This window comes from Diabrotica virgifera, chromosome 8 (genome assembly GCF_917563875.1).
Source record: "Diabrotica virgifera virgifera chromosome 8, PGI_DIABVI_V3a".
NCBI lineage: Eukaryota > Metazoa > Arthropoda > Insecta > Coleoptera > Chrysomelidae > Diabrotica > Diabrotica virgifera.
The window spans coordinates 50,536,642-50,553,875 of record NC_065450.1 but is presented as its reverse complement, the minus strand read 5'-3'; the positions used below and the strand labels follow the sequence as shown (position 1 = coordinate 50,553,875).

At 33.9% G+C, this 17,234-nt stretch overlaps 1 protein-coding gene across 2 annotated transcripts in view; it reads right to left on the bottom strand.

Moving 5' to 3' along the window:
- Positions 1 to 17,234, bottom strand: part of LOC126889986 (dystrophin-like protein 1) — a 549,346-nt gene that overhangs the window by 218,214 nt on the left and 313,898 nt on the right. For both annotated transcript variants that reach the window (XM_050658783.1, XM_050658782.1), the window contains exons 4-5: positions 11,401 to 11,472; positions 5,980 to 6,072 (exon numbers count right to left, since the gene is read on the bottom strand). In XM_050658783.1, the coding sequence (XP_050514740.1) occupies positions 5,980 to 6,072; positions 11,401 to 11,472 (165 nt within the window). The remainder of the gene's footprint in view (positions 1 to 5,979; positions 6,073 to 11,400; positions 11,473 to 17,234) is intronic.

Sequence of the window (17,234 nt, the reverse complement as noted above, 5' to 3'; positions counted from 1 at the left end):
AGATTTTTCCAATATGTTGCGGTTCATTATCACGTCTTTTGCAAAACTATTCATCGCGTTGTAGATGTTTAGAGAAATGGGAAGCGTAACTCAGATGCCAGGGGTAGGCAGGCCTAAGATGCAAACTGAAGAAAACATCGAACTGGTCAGAACAGTTATTGTAGATCAACTACAATTCGGTAAGTACAAGTATGTACTTACATACATCAATTCGGCATTTACATCGACAGGTATAGTCTAAGAGCTAGAGCCGAAAAATCGTCGTCATAAGTAATATGGAGTTTGGCATGTGAAATGTGTCCATTCAATATTGACAATTATGACCTCTTTCAGGCTGACACCTCAGTCGATACAGGAAGTAGCAATAAGGGTTGAAAGGGGAAAGTTAGTGTAGTCATTAAAGGTTTTCACCTCCTATTTTGTTAAACCTCCATCGATTTGCATGAAAATTGGTGATTAGTTAGAGCATACCTCAAGAAATAAAACTAATTTGGTGCCAACGTGCACTTTCACCCTGGGGGTGGATACAACCCCATCTCGGGGGTGAAAACTATTTTATTAAAAATAACCCCACAAATCGATAGAGGGACAAATTTTACAAACACCCATGCTTTAATTGGCATTTTTAACTGATGTTTCCTTAACGGCCCACTTATACAGGGCTTTGACCCACATATTTTTGTTAAACTATATCTTGGTGGTTAGCATGTAAACTTCACGTGAGTATAACCGACAGCTTTTTTAACCATAGTCAAAATTTCAATCTTTGCAAAATTTTATCAGGTTATATTCATTTTAGGTAAGCACTGATGATGACTGGTAAACCAGTCGAAAACTAGTTATGTGATTGTGATGTAGCCCTTTTAGGGATTTTAGATATACCTTTTATAAAGGATTTACTATTTTTTGTATTACATGGTATACAGCCAACTACAGGAAAACTTTTTCCTTGTGGATGATAATAAAAAAGTTTCCCATATGGTTCCAAGTACGTACATACAGTAGGCCTATAAGCGCTAAAAAAAAATTTTTTAACATTTATTATTTGTCAAATTTGTTATTAAATGTATTTTAGGTAAGTTGTACAAAAAAAATATTTTATGACTTTGTATAAGAATTTTTTTTAATTGATAATTTTTGGTTTTCGCATTTAGTCCAGAAAGCCCCTGCGCATCCGCTAGGAAAAATATTCTGATTCAGATTTTTTACACAATTTTACTCAAAAAGGACTCCTTTTAACAAATTTGCATGTTACCAGGACCAAAAGGTGGTCAAAAATTTTTTAAACGTTTTTTTTTGTTTTTTTCCTAAAATTATTTTTTTTGCATGAAAAAAAGTTTTTTAGGTTTTTTGGACCATTCCAAACAGAAAAGGTCTTTAGTGACTTTTCTCTAAAAATGATAGTTTTTGACATATAAGCGATTAAAAATTGAAAAATTGCGAAATCGGCCATTTTTAACCCTCAAAAACTATGTGAAAAACTGAAAATTTGAATGCTTCCAAGGTAGGTAGATATTCTTTAAACATCGTTTGATAAAATCCCGAAGAGTTTTTTGCAATACAATATTCAAAACTCCTTTGTTTTTTAATTGCTAATCAAGCGTGCGCGACACTATTTTCCACCGACAGTATGGTGCAAATGAAAGGAATAAATTCGTTATTTCGTAAACCGGCAACTTTAAGGAAAAATCCCGAAACAGGTCGATTTTTATTTTTAAGTTATGATATTGTGGCATATATGGTATACTAGTGACGTCATTCATCTGGACGTGATGACGTAATCGATGATTTTTTTAAATGAGAATAGGGTCGTGTGCTAGCTCATTTGAAAGGTTCTTCAATTCTCTATTTAGTAATATAAACAATTACAAAATTATTTATACAGGGTGTCCAAATTTTTTTAAATTAAATTATTTGACAAGAAAGAAGTAGAAGGACACCCTGTATAAATAAATATGGAAATGTTTACATTAATGAATAGAGAATTGAAGAACGTTTCAAATGAGCTACCACACGACCCCTATTCTCATTTAAAAAAATCATCGATTACGTCATCACGCCGAGACGGATGACGTCACTAGTATACCATATATGCCAGGGCTTCCCAAACTGTGCGTCGCGACGCCCTGGGGCGTCGCGACTTTGTTCCAGGGGCGTCGCCTGTCAGCGCTGACTTTTTTTCGATATTTTAAACTGATATGTGACTGAAAATAATATTAACTGGGATAGCTGTGTAGACGTGTGTACGGATGGTGCCCGAGCGATGCCTGGACAGTATGGAGGACTACAAGCTTTCATCAAAACCAAGGCTCCAAGTGTAAAATGGACACATTTGTCATACATAGAGAGGCCTTAGCAGCAAAGAAATTACACCTGAATTAAGTATTGTGATGGATAGCATTATTAAAGTGGTGAACTACACACGACCCGTGAAATCAAGATTTTCAAGAACTTTGTGAAGAAATGCCTTTAATTTATTAATACAACTCTCGTTGGCTGTCCAAAGGCAACGTACTCGGACATGTATATGAATTAAGAAATGAATTATACACGTACCTACATACAGATTCGCATATAATTGCTCAAAACTTTATTAATTCAGAGTTTATAATAAAATTAGCATACCTCTGGATATATTTAAGAAATTAAATGATCTTAATAAGTCTTTGCAGGGAAACAATACTCATATCCTCCAATTGGCAGATAAAATTACTGGGTTTTTTAATAGAAGTTGCTCTTATGTAAGAGAAAATTATAATATCAAGAAATTTACTGTTTCCCTGCTTTGTATGGTTTTCTACAAGAAAAATCGATAGAAATCCTCGATCCCTCTTTAAAAAATACGTTTACGCAACACATGTCATCATTGAGCGAACACTTTGAGAAACATTTTTCCGAAGATATGAAGCAATACGACTGGGTCAGAAACCCTTTCCAGTCATCCACACAATCGACACTTTCAACAGGAGAAGAAGAACAACTGACAGAATTGTCCTGTGATTCTAGCCTAAAGCTTTTGGAGCTCAGTTTCTCATGAATATCATGCCATCAATACTTCTGCATTAAAGGTTTTATTACCATTTTCGACTTCGTACCTGTGCGAAACGGGATTTTCTACAGTTGCAGTAGTAATTAAAAATAAGTACAGGTCAAACATAAACGTAGAAAAAGAAATGAGAGTGGCAATTTCCAAACTGAAGCCCTGGTTTCATAAGCTGTGCTCAAAAAAGCAAGCACATCCCTCACATTAACCCATTAGCGCCGAGATTAATAAATTATTGATTTTGTATTATTTTTTGCAATATTATTAATGAACTGTGTTTAAATAATAAAAAACTTCATAAAATATTTTTTCTGAGATATTTCATTTCTGAGATATTAAGTGTTGTCTTAAAGCAACGCTAGGCGCTTACACTACCTAGTTTTTGTTGAAAATAATAAATCAAAAAATTAAAGCATTTGGGATACAGTAAAGTAGGCAATAAAACAAAAATAGATATTTATTCACATATTCACTAATATCACATTTTAAACACATTGTTCTAACGATAGATTTACATGTTTTAGACGCACATCTTCTCTTTTTCCCATCTGGAATGTACTGTATCAAATGATTGATGGTGTCAAAACGAATGTCATCCGATACTCGGCTGTCGACAGATGAAGACGATGGTCTGCCACTTGTGCTTACAATCTCTCTTGTAAAATCTAATTGCGATACCTTTTCTCTGCCAGTTTTATTATACAATATCCAACTATTTTGTAATGCAACATCGAGCATCCACGTAAACATTGGCCAATACCATTTTTTGCCACGAATACTGATCCGGTAGCAACTTACATTCTGATCCATTTGCTCAGTTCCTCCCATAAATGTATTATACTTGGCGATCAATTTCGGTCTAGAAACAAGTATGATTCGTTTGAGTTTCTGAGAAAATCTTCTTACTTGACCTACTTCTTGAGTGCCGCAAGATGATGAAATCATTGTTACTGCTGCATTATCCATCCACCGGACATATAATTGTCTCTAGAACAAAAATGATAAAATTTAAAATATAGGTAGTACAAGCGCCTAGCGTTGTTTTAAGGCAACGGCTGGATTACAACAGGCACTGACAAGTAGTTATTGATCAGTTCATATAAATTATTTAAAATATGTTTTGTTAGAAGTATAATCAACACAAATTTAACATATATAAATAATAAGTTTCATTTATATCGAAATTATGGTACTTACTCAAATCGAATGTCCATTATTTTCAAGTTCTAATATTATACTCAACTTCAAATGCACCAAACTAACAAACAGTTCTTATCACCGCAAATAGATATGCATAACTGAGTGTGGGCGATTATGGCTGATGGAATTTGCAAGGTCACACCTCTTTTATGACTGTCTTATAACTTCAAGCTCCTCCCAAATACAGGCATGTCTGCCGTTGCTTTAAAGCAACGCACGGCGCTAATGGGTTAACCAGCCAGTTACATAAATAAATGTCCCTTTTTATTTTTGTGCCTATGTTTTGATTTCGGTCTTAATTTCTAATAAAAATTATGAATGTTCAAATAGTGTTTTTGTTATACTTAACTATAACCTGTTACTAGGTTAGTACTAAAATTTGTAAGTATTATTAAGGGGTTGGGTTGAGGGGCGTCGCAAAAAAATAGCGAAGTCTCAAGGGCGTCGCATTACGAATAAGTTTGGGAAGCCTTGATATATGCCACAATATCATAACTTAAAAATAAAAATCGACCTGTTTCGGGATTTTTCCTTAAAGCCGCCGGTTTACGAAATAACGAATTTATTCCTTTCATTTGCACCATAGTGTCGGTGGAAAATAGTGTCGCGCACGCTTGATTAGCAATTAAAAAACAAAGGAGTTTTGAATATTGTATTGCAAAAAACTCTTCGGGATTTCATCAATCGATGTTTAAAGAATATTTACTTACCTTGGCAACATTAAAAATTTCAGTTTTTCACATAGTTTTTGAGGGTTAAAAATGGCCGATTTCGCAATTTTTCAATTTTTAATCGCTTATATGTCAAAAACTATCATTTTTAGAGAAAAGTCACTAAAGACCTTTTCTGTTTGGAATGATCCAAAAAACTTAAAAATTTTTTTTTCCATGCAAAAAACAATAATTTTAGGAAAAAAACAAAAAAAAAAACGTTTAAAAAATTTTTGACCACCTTTTGGTCCTGGCAACATGCAAATTTGTTAAAAGGAGTCCTTTTTGAGTAAGATTGTGCAAAAAATCCGAATCAGAATATTTTTCCTAGCGGATGCGCAGTGGCTTTCTGGACTAATTACATTTTTAATAATAGCCCTTTAAACTTGAGTATTATCTTCTTAAAAGTGGTACTAATTCTGCAAAACTACGAAGTTTTTAAAAATTACATTTTTTAAAAAGTCTTTTCATTTGAATAAAATTGTTGTATTAAAACACATTTTTAAATAATTTTTAAACAAAATGCATGTAAGTCCCAAGGTCTGCCACACTTTCCTTATGCACATATTTTTTTCTGTTTAATATAATTATAAAATCGCTTTAGCGTTCTTCTTGTATTTGTAATTTGTAAAATTTAATTTGATCAATTCATTAAAAGTTATGTTAAATTTAGTCAACGCGCGCTCGGCCGAACGCTACCATATAGTGCACCAATTCCTGTGAGAGCGTTGACGCTTGCGTTATGAATAAAAAATTATGGACGTTGCAGATTTAATTGTAGAGAAATCTTTATATATGGTTTTTTGTATAAAATTTTCTGAATTTTTAAATGTCTTTTTCTAACTAATTTTGCAGTTGTAAAATAAAAAATTAAGCACCGAATATTGTAGTAGAACTTTTTGATATGCTGTTTATTATACATTTCTTAATGAAATTATAAAAAGTTCTATCTTGTTTGATTTTTTCCGTAAGTAGAAGCTACATTGACTCCACTATATCTATTGGCATTTAACCATATACACTAACCTTTCTTTTTTTCCTAAGTGTCACTTTTACTCCGTCTACTGAAACTTCTATTGTCACCTTCTTTTTCTTGATCCCTTTAGCTTTAAATTCGTACTGAAAAAGAGAAAATTGAGTTATTTACGCTGATGGTTGGAGCAGAGTATTATCGTTTATTTTGAGGAAAATATATAAAAACACCTTTCGTTTTTCCTTCAATGAGTTAACACGCCAACTTTGTGAAAGCACTAAATTGCCAAAAGGGTCCTTTATTTCTAATAGCGAAAGAAAATGTTTCGGGTTGTTTTGATTTATGAAAAAAAAAAATAAAAAGAGATGGAACAGAGTATATTTATATAAATTTTTTAATTCCTGGGTTTATCGGTCTGTTTTATATAAAAAAAACTTTATTATTTATTGCTTAAACGTTTCGGCTGTCTTTGCCATTTTCAATTACTTAACTAATACAATTTATATTTATGTCTGCACTTTCTGCGATGGAATGTAAAAGTGATATTTTACCCTAAAACCACATGACGGATACTTAAAATTTACTACTGGTTCGTATTTAAAATATCTGCCAATGGGGCATTTACAGACAAGTCAATTTATAAACACACACCTTGTTAACAAATTATTGTTGTTAATAACTTTCCACAACGATTTCCTGAATGGAAATCGAAACGTTAAGTATTTTAGGTAAAAATATGTAATTATCATTAGGTACGTGGCTAATCCCATAAATACAGTAGGAGAAATGAAAGATTGCCTATGAGCGATCATAATATTACACACATCTTTTCTACGTTCCAGAAAATAATGAGCTAGTACTAGTACTATAAGAACAGCTTGTATAAGAAGTATTAGATGTACTTGCGTTGGCCAATTTTTTTTTGTGACACGGTAATACAAAAATACAGCGTGTTTTATATGTTTGTTCATAGGTAATCTTTCATTTTTCCTAGGTACTCTCAATTTATTAAATGGTGATATATATTGGAGTTATCCTTGATATCTGTCTGGTTATTGATACAATTTTGATCTTCTTTTATGCGAATCGTCTCTAATACACATGTTTTGTTGTATCATTTTGATCATTATGATTGATTTTGCTATTAGGGAGACATTTATAAAATAGCTCTGTTAGTATTGGGATTGGTATTGTCTTGCTTGTTTTCAAAAATTTGGCAATTATACCATCATATCCTGGAGTATTATTATTTTTTAGCTCTGTTAAAGCTCTTTCTATTTAATTAAACTTTCTATTTGTTAAAGCCCATCTATATTTGGTATTACCCTTGATCCAACGTTTGAGGGTTTACTGTAAAGAGACCGAAATCATTAGACCGAAAGCAGTAGACCGAACTCATTAGACCGAAAAGCACTTTACCGAAACCTCACTAGACCGAACAGCAGAAGACCGAAAAGCTTTTACTTGTCGCAGTAAAAGAGATAAGACTAATGTAATCACAACTAAATGTTATTTGGATGGTTATTATAAACAGTTAAAATGGTGTTACCGTCACTCTACCCTTAATTTATTTTTACCTTCGTGTTTGGTATCATTCGATAGATTTTAAAAAAATATTGAGCACATATTTTTTAGTTTTTCGATCTGTCGTTCATTTCGCGAACTATTCGCTTTTTCTTGTGAAACTTTGGGACTCACCCATTTCCTTACGATCGGCTCAAATCGTCAGATTTTTTAAATATACAGTCTTTTGCATGTACACTTATCTTAATCTGACAATTTCGATTTTTTTTCGGGCCCCCTTAACGAACTCCCCTGTGTTAAGAGCCAATATATGGTAGAGGTACATCTGCAGGGTACCAGGTTTCTCTCCATATGATAATCTGACGCGCTCGAGTAACTGCAAAAATCCCCGCTTGGGCTCCCCTACCATTAGGTTGGCTACATAATCACGATAGTGGTTTTATTGACAGGAGCTCTGAACAATGATATTTTATAATGATAATATTTTTTGGAAGAATGTATTGCGGTAAAGGTTCAATTCCTTTTTTATATCGCAATAAGACAGCCGATTTTGACGCTTCAGCTTTGCTTTTCATGAACATGGAGCCCATCATTGACCTGTTAAATTATACACACGGATTTTTAGCCATAACATTTTGTATCTTCTAGGCCTTCGTGAACATACATGGAACATAAAATTATTATACCTACTAGTCCAGGGCGCATCTGTTTTGAGATGGACGTTGAGAGGTGACTCAATTTTTTTTGCAGAAATTGCTTGAAAATAACTCAACTAATAATATTTGAGTTGTCCTCCCACTCAAAAAGGTCCGGAACAGTGTTTAAATAATCAAAATGTCAAAATATGAAGGAAAAATTCGATTTTTTCCTTCGTTTTTTGATTATAACTTTAAAACTATTCATTTCTGAGAAAAGTTGTACCGACTTAAAAGTTGCGTAATTAAATTTCCTACAACATAGAATTAGCTAAAAATTTTAAAAAGCACTAATTGCAAAAAACATACAAAAACAAGTATTCGCATTTTACGTTTTTAAACCATTTATGCTACACTTAGCACCTTCATATTTTACCCAGAAAAACTTTATGATATAGTAAAACAATACTGTAAATTTCATTAAGATCGGTTCAACAAATTTTGCAAAATAAATTTTGCAATCCAGCTTTCGCAAAAAATTCATTTTTTCAAAATGTTGCAGGACTGAAAATGAAGCGATAGCAAGTTTAACTTTTTTTATTATAGAAGTGTACTGTACCTTTCATTTGTAATTTGCAAAATTAAAATCGATTAACTACCACGGCGTCAGGAATTTTTTTAAATAAACATTAATTTTTGGGGCTACGCGCAGGACAGCGGTGTTCGATTCACACAAGTTGATTTCCACCAAAATGTCTTCCAATCTTTTGGTAGGGGAGCCCAAGCGGGTATTTTTGCAGTTACTCGAGCGCGTCAGATTATCATATGGGGAAAAACGTGGTACCCTGCAGATGTACCTCTGCCATATATTGGCTCTTAACACAGGGGAGTTCGTTTAGGGGGGCCCGAAAAAAAAATCTATCCTTAAAAATACTCGAAATTGTCAGATTAAGATAAGGTAAGTTAAGTACATGCAAAACAGTGTATATTTAAAAAATCTGACGATTTGACTAAGGAAATTAATGAGTCACAAAGTTTCACAAGAAAAAAGCGAATATTTCGCGAAATGAACGTCAGATCGAAAAAATAAAAACTGCACGTTCAATATTTTTTAAAAATCTATCGAAAGATACCAAACATGACCCCTCACAGAGAGGGGTGGGGGGTAAATTTAAAATTTTAAATACAAATCACGAGATATTTAGCAAAATAAACATCAGATCGAAAAACTGCAAAATACACTTATTTAATATTTTTGAAAAATATATCGAATGGTACCTAACGCGACCCCCACGGAGGTGGGGTGGGGGGTTACTTTAAAATCTTAAATAGGAGCTCCCATTTTTTATTGCAGATTTGGATTCTCTGAATAAAAATAAGCAACTTTTATTCGAAACATTTTTTCGAATTATGGATAGATGGCGCTATAATCGGAAAAAACGATTAATGGAAATGGAAAATTAAATTAAAAAATGGCAAGCGCCCACTAAAATGGAAAATTTTACTTAACTTTTTTTGGTTTTAGGACCTAATAATCACAACCCAATAGGTCCCCAAAGCGCTCGAGTGACTACACATTTAGCATACTTTGCTCCCCTACCCTTATCTAATATATTATTTTCTTACTCTATATTTTGTTGTATTTTAATATTATAATTCCACAAAAATCAAACTAATTTTATTATTGTTTGTAAAATATTGTTTAAACAATTGCATATTATGTTTAAAAATAATAAACTTTTATTCTCTGAGTTAAAATATATGAACAAAGAAAGTTTTTTCTAAAGTGTTTTTATTTTGCAATAAACAAATTTATTTATTTATATCGAAATGTAATAAAAATTAAAATGTATCAATCATTATCACAGGTCATTGGAATGCCCAACCAGAGCAAACTATCCTCTGTCCTGGGCGTAGCACCAATAATTAATGTTTATTTAAAAAAATTCCTGACGCCGTGGAAGTTATTCGATGTTAATTTTGCAAATTGCAAATGATAGGTACAGTAAACTTCTATATGAAAAAAAAATTAACTTGCTATCTGTTTTATTTTCAGTAATGCAACATTTTGAAAAAATGATTTTTTTTGCGAAATCTGGATTGAAAAATTTATTTTGCAAAATCTATTCAACCGATCTTAATCAAATTTAGAGTATTGTTTTACTATATCATAAAGTTTTTCTGGGTAAAATATGTAGGTCCTAGGTGTAGCATAAATGGTTGAAAAACGTAAAATGCGAATACTTGTGTTTTTTTATGGTTTTTTCGCAATTATTGCTATTTTGCAACAAGGAGGACTATTTTTAAAAATTTTAACCTATTCTGTATTTTAGGAAATTTAATTACGCAACTTTTATGTCAGTACAACTTTTCTCGGAAATGAATACTTTCAACAAAGCTATAATCAAAAAACGAAGAAAAATATGGAATTTTTCCTTCATTTTTTGACATTTTGATTATTTAAACAATGTACCGGACCTTTTTGAGTGGGAGGATAACTCAAATATTATTATTTGAGTTATTTTCCAGCAATTTCTGCAAAAAAGTTTGAGTCACTTCTCAACGTACAAATGTAATAATATTTTTTCCACCTACCTCTACCGAAAGTATACTTTTCCAGACCTGATTGTAGGGAGCAAAGTTGTACTTTTCGTCCCTAGGGAGGAAAATATTTTCCTCCCTAGGGAGGAAAAGTAAAAGTGACGTCATGGTATTTCAATCATGAAATATAACTTATTGACGCCCTGTACCATATCTATTTTCTATTACGTAAGTATCTATACATTTTAACGTTTATTTATAAAACACCTCATATTTTGCAGAATGGTAAAAAACAGTAAATTGTTATTTTGAGTTAACAATATTTACATTAATAATTTGACTTATATTTGACAGTTGACAGTTATATTGTACCTACTTGTTAGTTTTAGTTTTAATAATTTTTGTTGATTAGTTACATAAATAAATTAAGTGAAAATGACAAAATGACTTGTTATTTGAGGAAGGTGGAAAAACCATATGTATAACATGGGAATAAGATGTCTTTTCCTCCCTTGAATGATTACTGCCCTCCGCTACGCGTCGAGCAGTAAACTTCATTCTCGGGAGGAAAAGTAGCACTTTTCTCCCTTGTTATACAAATAGCTATTACAGATACGTCCTGGTCTATACATGGAATAACAATTTACCTGTGATTATTGAAATATGATGGGGATATTTCAGTTTGATGATGTAGTTGTAGAGATGATGTAACGATGACATGTATACTTAAAGATTCTACTACATATAAAATTTTAATAATTTAAAATAACTTACTCGGATTCTGCGCATAGCCGCAACAATTTCGACTTTGCTTGTAGGTCTCGGAACGTCCAACATGCCGATATACTGAAACAAGAAAATTAAAAGTTTTAGTCTTTTAGCAAAAAAAATCACATAACGTTAATTTAAGATTTTTTTCGAATTATAAAATGGGAAATTCTTAATAGTAGTCTAGGCGCCAGAGGGGTCACCGTGTCCTTTTCAATTCTGATGGACAAACTCAACGGTTTCTTATGGATTTTTGGCTGCTGATTACGAATTTCGAGGGTGGATTTCGATCCGAGTGGTCAAAAAATTGTTATAAACAATTTAATTGTTTATAAATTGTTTATAAGGCTCTGGCTCATAAACTAAAAGAGATAAAAAAATGTTTCAAATAAAACTTGTTCCAAAAAAAAACAAAGAAAAAAACGTATACTAAACTGAAATCCCATAATTAGAAATTAAGATATTGTAAAATTAGTGCACAATGCAAATTGCAGATTGCAAAATTAGTATATTAAGTATGGAGAACGGTAAGGGTTTTATACCGATCGAAGACAATTGTTTGGAGGAGGAGCGGAGCGACGACTCCAATTATTGTCTGAGATCGGTTACCCTTAACGTTCGACATGCTTATAACGTTTTTTGCACGATTGATACCATTATAAATTATAAAATTAAACATTTTCGTCATATTGACTAGTTTCATTCATTTTATCAAGATAGATACTTTGGTTGTTAGGTAGTAACTAGGGTGCATAACAACAATGGAGAATTGAGTTTTTATTTAGTTGTCAATAATTTTAAGTACAATTTTGATTATTATAAATTAAAATATGAGCGAAAGTGAATTTGAAGAAATTGAACGGGCTTGGGAAGAAGGGTGTTCCGCAATTATTCCCGAAAAATCCAAAATCCTTTATCAAAATACCTACCAAAGTTTTAAAAAATGGTGCGAAGGCAAGAATTTAAGAATCGTTCTCAAATTGCCAAATTCTTAAATTTGCCTAATCCTGAGAACTATACTGGCCATTCGTTCAGGAGGACATCAGCAACGCTTTTGGCTAATAAAGGTGTTGATGTCCTCGGATTAAAGCGTCATGGAGGTTGGCGTTCATCGACAGTGGCAGAAAGCTATGTAGAAGATTCTCTTCAAAATAAAATAGATTTTGCCGAAAAAATATTGTGCAATACTAGTAATACTACTAATGTATGCGATTCTGCAGGAGTTTCTGTTAGAAGTGAAACCGCAGCCCAAACAAGTGGGATTTCATTAAATAATTTAACAAATTGTACCATAAGTTTCAATATTAATAAATAATTCGTTAGTTTTCTTTATTCTTTCAAAAAATAAATTAAAATTAAGAGATTTTTTAACTCGACGGTAAGTGAATTACTTACTGTCGAGTTGGAGTACTTACCGTCGAGTTGGATTACGTACCGTCGAGTTGCTAGTAAATGTCAGCTACTGACGTAAAATCTGTCACGGTAAACAGTAAAAAATGATCAATCGTGCAAAAAAGTATTTTTCGAAGCTTTATCGATCGTAACTCGGCTTCTACGCATGCAAATGAGCATTAGAAGGTCTCGTTTTAAAGCTTAATTAATAAGCTTTGAAACAAAGTTTCTTAAATAACTTTATCTTCATTTGTTGTAAAGCTATAACCGTTTGAAGTTATAATTTTCTTAAAAAAATTGTATATTAATTTGTTTATAAGGGTTTCAAGCAAATTTGAGCTATAAACATTTATACTTTAATTAACAATAATGATAGAAGAACTCAAAAGGAACAATTTGAACTTAAGAAAATGTTCGTAAGTTTATTTTTGGCCAAGATATCGATATTTTAATGGCGCGCTATAAGGCGCAAGATCGGCTCAGAGTCAAGTAAGTATGTATTCTTCGACGCTTTATCGATCGTAACTCAGCTTCTACATATGAAAATGAGCCAATATGTGATATCCATATAAAAATAGACCGATCTTCTTTTGCAGCATCATCATTGCATATAAAACGAGCATTTATGATGTGGCGGCATACACACAATTGACGGGCCTTGATGATGCTTCAAAAGAACTAGATCCACTTTATATGGATATCATATAGATAATTAGACTCTGAAGCCCCAAAAAGTTTTAGTTTTACTGCCTACAAGAACAGACTTAGTACCACCATGTAACTGTTAAAATTTCTCTAAGAACTTATGCAGACTAACGATATACATACTTTGTGCAAAAAATATGCTTCCTTTACACAAATATAATAAATTTTAAAGGAAAATTACGGACCCTCAAAATTTAAATAAATATGTAATAGATACAAATTGAAGACAGGTTTTTTTTTAATAAAAACAATATTCACATTTTACATGTACAACCCACGACAATGTGGATTAAATTTTGCGATACAAATTCTTTGGCTAGTTTCTGGATTTTTTAATCAGTGACATAATGAAAAACGTATAAAAACAATCGCGGCGCCGTAACAGATGTGTCGTGACGTCACTAAAACCAAAATATCAGCAGGTGATTGTTTTATATTTACATATTACGCTATAGTTGAAAGGCATACCAAAATTTGCCAAATAAATATTGGAAAGTTCTACCGGATAGTTTTTCAGAAACGTAGTTGTCCAATAAATTTTGGTCTTTATTTATGCATAATATTATGTACATCTTACTGTGGTTTAATTATTCATAGTATCAGTCAGAGAGATGTTTTTTTATTTAGCGTTTACGCGATGACAATTGTCATTGGACAATTGTCATCACGTGGTTGCGGATTGTCGGAAGCCAGTCCAGTTGAACGAGAAGATGTTTATACGGGGCCAACTATTGCCATGGCAGTAGACAGCTAAAACATGGCCGACTGCTCGTCATCTGTTGTGTCCGGTGAGGACTTAAAACTAATGTTAAATCAGCTTTACCGGCCTATTGAGATTTCGAGTGACGGGAGGGGGGGCTCACTGGGCGCAGCTCATTGTCCTCAGTCTACTCCCGGAGACAACTGAATTTTGGGCCAATTGTGAGGGCAGTTGGCAAGGCAATTGGCCTGAAGTGTTTAGACGAAGACAATAATTCCATGCCAGTCAGTTGTCTTCTGACAATTGTCTTGCCAATTGTCATCGTGTAAAAATGCCTCGACAACTATGTTCATTGGCATGGTACAGTGGATTTTTCCAATCGGGTACCTAGCGTAATGTGTAGTGTGTGTTGAGTAAATGTCTTAAGCCGCGTTTACACGATACAATTGACGAGACAATTGTCATTGGACAATTGTCATCACGTGGTTGCGGATTGTCGGAGGCCAGACCAGTTGAACGAGAAGATGTTTGTACGGGGCCAACTATTGCCATGGCAGTAGACAGCTAAAACATGGCCGACTGCTCGTCATCTAGCTAGAGGGAACTGGCAAAAAACAAGACAGCACTACTGGCCTACTCCGTTCACACGGCGCCAATTGTCGCGACGATTGAGATTTCGAGTGGTGGGGGGGGGGGCTCACTGGGCGCAGCTCATTGTCCTCAGTCTACTCCCGGAGACAACTGAATTTTGGGCCAATTGTGAGGGCAGTTGGCAAGGCAATTGGCCTGAAGTGTTTAGACGAAGACAATAATTCCATGCCAGTCAGTTGTCTTCTGACAATTGTCATCGTGTAAAAATGCCTCGACAACTATGGTCATTGGCATGGTACAGTGGATTTTTCCAATCGGGTACCTAGCGTAATGTGTAGTGTGTGTTGAGTAAATGTCTTAAGCCGCGTTTACACGATACAATTGACGAGACAATTGTCATTGGACAATTGTCATCACGTGGTTGCGGATTGTCGGAGGCCAGACCAGTTGAACGAGAAGATGTTTATACGGGGCTAACTATTGCCATGGCAGTAGACAGCTAAAACATGGCCGACTGCTCGTCATCTAGCTAGAGGGAACTGGCAAAAAACAAGACAGCACTACTGGCCTACACCGTTCACACGGCGCCAATTGTCGCGACAATTGAGATTTCGAGTGGTGGGGGGCTTACTGGGCGCAGCTCATTGTCCTCAGTCTACTCCCGGAGACAACTGAATTTTGGGCCAATTGTGAGGGCAGTTGGCAAGGCAATTGGCCTGAAGTGTTTAGACGAAGACAATAATTTCATGCCAGTCAGTTGTCTTCTGACAATTGTCTCGCCAATTGTCATCGTGTAAACGCGGTTTTATAGCAAAGAGATAAAATTAATTTTAGAAAAAAAATATTTCCAATGTAACAGGGGTGTACACGGTATTTTGGTTAATTCGCATCAAAAATTGTCTTTGATTGTACTTGTTTATATTAAGTATATGGAGACTTTAAATTATTGATCCTTACCACTTACTTCCTCCGTTTCGTTACAAACCTTCGTGCGTTTTAGCCGCCACGACAACACGCCTTCATTCGTCTCTGTATCACTAAGTAATTCTAATTTCACATAGTGCCTTGTATATTGCTATTCGCTTTACTCTGTCGAAAGCTTGTTTAAAGTCGGTGAATAGGCCCACTGTAGATTTTGCGTATTACTAGCTTTCCGTTTGTATTTCACGCAGCAGGAAAATTTGATCTACTGCGATGTATGTGTCCTTTTCTGAATCAAGATTGATAAGGCTGATTTATCTTACAACGGGACGTGGACGGCACATGGTGTAGAACAAAAGGCTGATTTATGTTACGACGAGACGTGAACGACGCGGCTGTCGTACGGGGCACGTTGAAGAATTGTCTGATATGAAAAGCATTGGCTAGTTTATCTTACAATGGGACGGAGCGACAACGGGGAGTGCCGGGAAAGTGAGCTTTCTATTGTTCTATGACACGTATCGTGCACGCCCCGTCCTAACATAAATCAGCCTCAATAGATGGCGCACGTCCCCGTTGTCATTCCAGTCCGTTGTACGATAAACTATCCAATGCTTTTCATATCAGATGATTCTTTAGCGTATCCCGTCAGACAGCTGTGTCGAACAAGAAACACTAAAATTATATTACGGTGTCTGTTTACTCAACACAAAATTATTTTTTGGTGGACATACATATAGAAACTTAATTAATTTTTAGCATTTTTTTCGAAATTATCTCCTCTACCAAATTCGCTGAAGACAAAGTGAATATAATGTGGTGATTTGTCTGAAAAGCAAGCAGACAGTCGACAATTTAAAAAAAGGGCCCTGCAGGATTTCAAAAACATTATGATTTATTTTCGGTATTAACTCCAGAAGGAATGAAGATAAATGCATAAAAATTTCCAGAGCTTTTACGGTCTAACGAACTGTAAAGCGAACTCTTAAAGCTTAACGTTATATAAATTCGACGAGAATGCAGAATGTTGCGACTTTCATAAATTAATGACTTTGTAAAAGCACTTTTTAACGAGAATTATTAACGAACATGATTGAAATAATTCTTTTTTAATGCAGTCATTTTTTCAGCTTTAGGAAGCCCTTCTTTAGTCTGCAATTAAGTATATTAATTTATAGAATCGAAACGACTAAATTTAATTAGATATTTTTACACTATCTCTATATATCCGAAGCTCCGTGGATGACAGAACAGGATGTACATGACGGAGGATGCAAGTATTTTAGCAAATTCAGAACATGACAGTTTGTTATCTTATTTATATTAGGTATTTTAAATGTTTTATTTACAATGAGAATACAATTTTTCATTACATACTCATTATTGTTTGTCATGGACTTTTACCTTTTTAATTAACAAGTCTTCTTCTTCTTCTTCGTCTAGCCATTCACGTCCACATCTGAACATAAGCCTCTTCGAGTATTCCTTTCAATTGTTTTTTATTGTACGCTACTTGTAACCAATTTTTTCC